At 68.3% G+C, this 4767-nt stretch overlaps 1 protein-coding gene across 1 annotated transcript; it reads left to right on the top strand.

The window, feature by feature from the left end:
* Positions 1-923: 923 nt before the first annotated feature.
* Positions 924-4599, top strand: H696_04968 (hypothetical protein; the record flags this gene model as incomplete). Its single annotated transcript, XM_009498834.1, has 6 exons — positions 924-1555; positions 1695-2008; positions 2132-2371; positions 2764-3078; positions 3282-4563; positions 4593-4599. The coding sequence occupies 6 exons, from the start codon at positions 924-926 to the stop codon at positions 4597-4599; spliced, it is 2790 nt and encodes a 929-aa protein (XP_009497109.1).
* Positions 4600-4767: the final 168 nt, after the last annotated feature.

The following is a 4767-nucleotide window of genomic DNA, read 5'->3' as shown; positions in this document are numbered from 1 at the left end:
ACTGGACACCGGGTGAGGGCGCAGCCGGGTGGGAGAGGTGGGGGGGGGGGGGGGGGGGGCATGGGTTGAGGTGGGAATTGATCTCCCTGGCCGATCATTTTTTCCCGCGCACTCAAGGGTCCTGTTCCGCGCACCTCCTCCGGCAGTCCGGTCTCCGTGCCGGATGCCGCACGCAGGCCGGGCCAGCACGAAGTGCCTATTTCTGCCCCGGGACCGACCCCCCTCGCATTTGTACACCACTCTCCTTCTCTCTCTCTCTCCCCCCCCGCCGCCCTTGCCCGCCCCGCCGCCAGATGCTTTGACGTTAGTGATCCCCGACACTCCCTTTCCCCTTTTGCGTTGTCCACCCCTCGACCGGTTGCTGACGCGCCCCTCCTTTTCCTCTCCCCCCGGCACATTGAGCAGGGAGTGTGTCCTCCTCTCAATCGAAGCCAGGCAGTTCGCGACCCCCCGCAGCAGTTCCCCCCCTTTCTCTCCGCCACCCCATCACACGCACCTCAATGGCGCCGCCCCCGGCCCCAGCTCCTGCCCAAACCAGCCTCCTCCTCCCGCCTCTGCTCTCGCCACTTCACCCTGGTCCCAGCCCCGGGCCGAGCTCCTATTCGCCGCACCAACTGCGGGCCTCATCGCCGGGCGCCTCGCGTTTCGCCTCCCCGGACGGCCTCTTTCCCTCACCGGACTTCCCCGGCTTTCCCGGTTACCTCCCTTCCCCATCGAGTACGCCCCCCGGGTCGGCGCTCCTATCCTCAGCTGCTGGTGCCGGCGCTCCGCCTTCTCGGATTGGCAGCGGCCCCGGCGGCAGTGGCACTCTCCCACCCTTGAGCTCGGTCGGCGAGCGCCTGGCTTCCGCCTTCGGTGAAACCCTTGCCTCTGCAGCGTCCCGTCACCCAGGCCTCCTCCTGGCCCCCAGCCCACCACCCACCATGTCCCTGCCGCAGCACCATAACCCCCCCGGGTCCCTCGCGCCTGGGTCTCGCACAGGCTCCTCCTCCTCCTCCTCTTCTTCTTCTTCCTCCTCCTCCTCTGCCCCCTCTGCCAACTCCGGCGGGGTCCCGCTCTCTTCGATCTCCCTGCTGGAAGATGCTCAGCAGCCACAGCTGCAGCAGCAACAAAAGCCGCCACAGAGGCAGCCACCGGCTCAGCAGCATCAGCACTCGCATGCCGAGCGGACGGCTGGACTTGGCCCTCCCGGCCTGCCTGCCGTTTCGGTGACCATGACCCTGCCGGCCATTCCGGCCCTCCCCCGCCGGACGGTGACCACTCGCGTGCGGGCTCCCCGTCGGCGCCCGGGCAGCGAGGATGGCGCCGAGGCATCCGGGTCGCCGGATCGTGCCACACGCCGCTCCACCAGTCCCAGCTCTCCGTCCGGCGAGGTCGGCCCCGAGGGAGGCAGCCCCGGCCCGGAGGACGCTGATGCCGGGCCCCTCTTGTCGGACGCGTCGTCAGATGACTCGGCCACCGATCCCGACCCGCAGGGCGGCTCTACAGGCGGCAAGCCCGGCAGTCAGGCCAGCGGGAGCTCCTCCGTGTCGGACTTCGTCCGGCGCCTATACAAGTGCGCTCGCCCTGTCTCCCCCCTGTTTCGTGCTTCACACTTTGCCCCCCCCCCCCCCCCTCCTGCTCCTCCTCCCCCCTGTGCACCCTTCCCCTCCCCACACGACTGACCGTCGCCGCTGCCGCCCTGGCGAGAGCAGGATGCTTGAGGCCCCCTCCGAGATGGATGTCGTCTCATGGAGCCCCAATGGCGAGTCCTTCATCGTGCGCGATCCGGCCATCTTCTGCTCGACCGTCCTCCCGCGGTACTTCCGCCACGGGAACTTGGCTTCCTTCGTTCGGCAGTTGAACAAGTATGACTTCCACAAGGTCCGGTCTACATGCGCCCAGACCGGCGAAAGCGCCTACGGCGAGCGGGCATGGGAGTTCCGCCATGACCGTTTCCGTCGTGGCGACACCCAGAGCCTGTGCCTGATCAAGCGCAAGTCCTCTGGCGCCTCGCGCCGAACCCAGAGCCCGCCCCCCCCCCCCCCTTCCCCTCCCCTCCCCTCCCCTCCCTACTGCACCTCCGATGCGCCCCGCCGCCGATGCGCCTGTCCTAATGCCTTCCTCCGTTGTTCCGGCGGTGCCGCACCAGCTCGCAGCCGGACTTCCGATGCCGACTCGGTGGTCGATCGCGCCGGGCCCGGCGGCGCCCCTGGTGCCCCTGGCACTGGCGCTACCCTCTCGGGCGAGATGTCGGACATTGTCCGGCACCTGCTGTCCCGGGCGGCCATCGCCGAAGCCGCGGCTGCTCAGGCCCAAAAGCAAGTCCAAGCCTTGTCGACGATTGTCTACCGGCTGTTGGCCCCGTCGGCTGGGGTTCTGGCTGAGACCGGTGCGTGTGTCTCCTGCTGCTCTTTGCCCCATTTCTTCTGCATTTCCTTCCCCCCTTCCCCGGTGTCTTCCCTCCTTCCAGGGGTATCAGGCTCCCGATGGCTGACCTCCCCCCCCCCCCCCCTCTCGCGGACGTGTGTGCGTGCAGTCGCGAGGGCCCTCGCCCGTGCCATTCCGCCGGTGTGTGACTCTTCCGGCGCCAAGGAAGGCTGGAGCAGGCGTCGGCGCGACCGGGCCAGAGCCCGCAGTCGGAGGCTACACCGGACCCGGGCCAGGGGGTGTTTCAGGAGGACGCTGGTGGTGGCGCGGAAGAGCAAAAGCAGCCCCCCCCCCCCCCCCCCCCCCCCCCTGCGCGTGCTGCTGCATGTCTTCCCCCCTCTCCACCATGTCCAGTCCCCGACGTGCCGATCCTCTTCCAAGATCTGCTTCAGCTGACCGAGGCCTTCTCCCCGCCGTCGGTGGCCGGCGTCGGCCTCGGTGGCGCCTTCATGGCCGATGCTGCCCCGGAGCCGGGGTTCCACCCGGCGCATGGGGGTTCATACATCCACTCGGGTGGATATGCGGAAATTTCCGGCACCGGCATGCCGCTCGAGGTCAACTCCGCCTCCCTTCCCCTGAAGCCGGAGATGGCGTCTCATCATCATCCGATCAAGCGCGAGCATCATGGTGTCTCGGCGGAGCACTATCCCGGCCCCGGGGATTACCTTTGTGCGTGTGTCTGGCCAGGCCCTCCAGCCTTTCGGGGGGGGGGGGGGGGGGGGTGTCCTGGTTTCGCCTCCCCCCGCCTCTTTCCCCCTGACACGCACCTGCGAATGCTAACCCCCCCCCTCCCTCACCACCCCGATCCTCCCCTTTCCCTTCTCTTTCTCCCTCTTCTCCCCCCCCTCCCGCTGTCCTCCTTCGGCATGTAGCCAAGAAGCAGCGCCAAGAGTCGGCCGTCATGCACGACCCACAGGGCATCGCTCCGTCGTCGATGATGGACCGTCCGGTTTCCGCGGTGGATCCCTCGCTGGAGGATATGCAATTCGGCCAGAAGGTTCACAATGGCCCCGGCCGCCCGGGGGCCGATGCCACCGCATCCGGTCTGCCTCTTGAGGCCATCGAGCATGGCCCCGGCGCAGGCTCGACCATGATGGACGGCATTCAGCAGCACCAAATGTTGCTCCTCCAACAGCAGCAGCAGCAGCAGCAGCAGCAGCAGCAGCAGCAGCAGCAGCAGCAGCAGCAGCACTCGTCCGGCACCTTCGGCCACGGGGCCGAGGCCATGCGCGTTGCCTCCCCCGGGTTGCCCTCACACCAGGCGGACTTCCACCATGCCGGGCAGTTTGTTGACCCGCAGCTGGCAGCGGTGTCCGCCGGTTCCGGACCCACCGGGGCCCATGTGGGCTTCCACCTTGGTGCTGAGGGGGCCGCCGCCGCCGCCGCCGGCGCTGCCGCTCGGCGCCCGGGCCCCCTTCCATCGGGAGTCGATCCCGCGTCAATTCACGGGGGCACCGGGGGAGGACCGGCGCAGCCGGCCTCCTCCGGCTTCGGTGGGTCGGAAGCCGCCGCGGCCGGGGACAGCCTGCCGCCCTCTCAGCATGGGGCCGCGGCCGGGGTGCCCGGCCTCCGGCATCACCATCAGCACCAGCACCACCATCATCCGCATGGGGGTGGGGCCGATGCGGCAGGGGCTCTTGTCCGGGCCGGGCCCAATGGCGGCCCTCCTCGTGTGCTGGTGGTCGATGACGATCCGATTACCCTGCGTACCCTGTTGCAGATGCTGTCGAAGATCGGCTACAACGAGGTGTCCAAGGCCTCCAATGGAAGCGAGGCGCTGGAGCTGCTGCGCACTTCGCGGCACCAGCGCCCCTTCGACATTGTGCTGATGGACATCTTCATGCCGATCATGAACGGCCTGGATGCCACGGCGCAATTCCGCAAGTTCGATTCCCAGACACCGGTGGTCTTCATGTCGACGGACCAATCGCAGAAGACCCAGCAGCTGATCACGCAGCTTTCCGGCGCCCAGCAGGAGGGCCTGACCCTGTCGAAGCCGCTGAACATTTCCCGGCTGAGTGGGGTTTTGCAGCAGCTTCAGCGTCGGCTCTGTCTGTCGCCCTCGTCGGTGATGGGGGCCGTGGCGGCGGCGGCGGCCGCCGCCACCGAGGGCGGCGCCTTCCATGGCGGCGGCGGCGGCGTCTCTGGCACCGCGTCTCCGACGGTCTATCACTTCATGCCAGCCAGTAATGCGGCGATGCTGGCTCCGGGCTTGCACCCCCACATGCAGCATATGCACCACTCACAGTATCATCATCACCAGCAGCAGCACCAACAGCAGCAGCAATACCAGCAGCAGCAGCACCACCATCAGCACCAGCACCAGCAGCAGCAGCAGCAGCAGCAGCAGCAGCAGCA

Source organism: Fonticula alba, assembly GCF_000388065.1.
Source record: "Fonticula alba strain ATCC 38817 unplaced genomic scaffold supercont2.8, whole genome shotgun sequence".
NCBI lineage: Eukaryota > Rotosphaerida > Fonticulaceae > Fonticula > Fonticula alba.
Note: the sequence above shows the minus strand (reverse complement) of the source record. Positions and strands in the feature narration are given on the sequence as shown.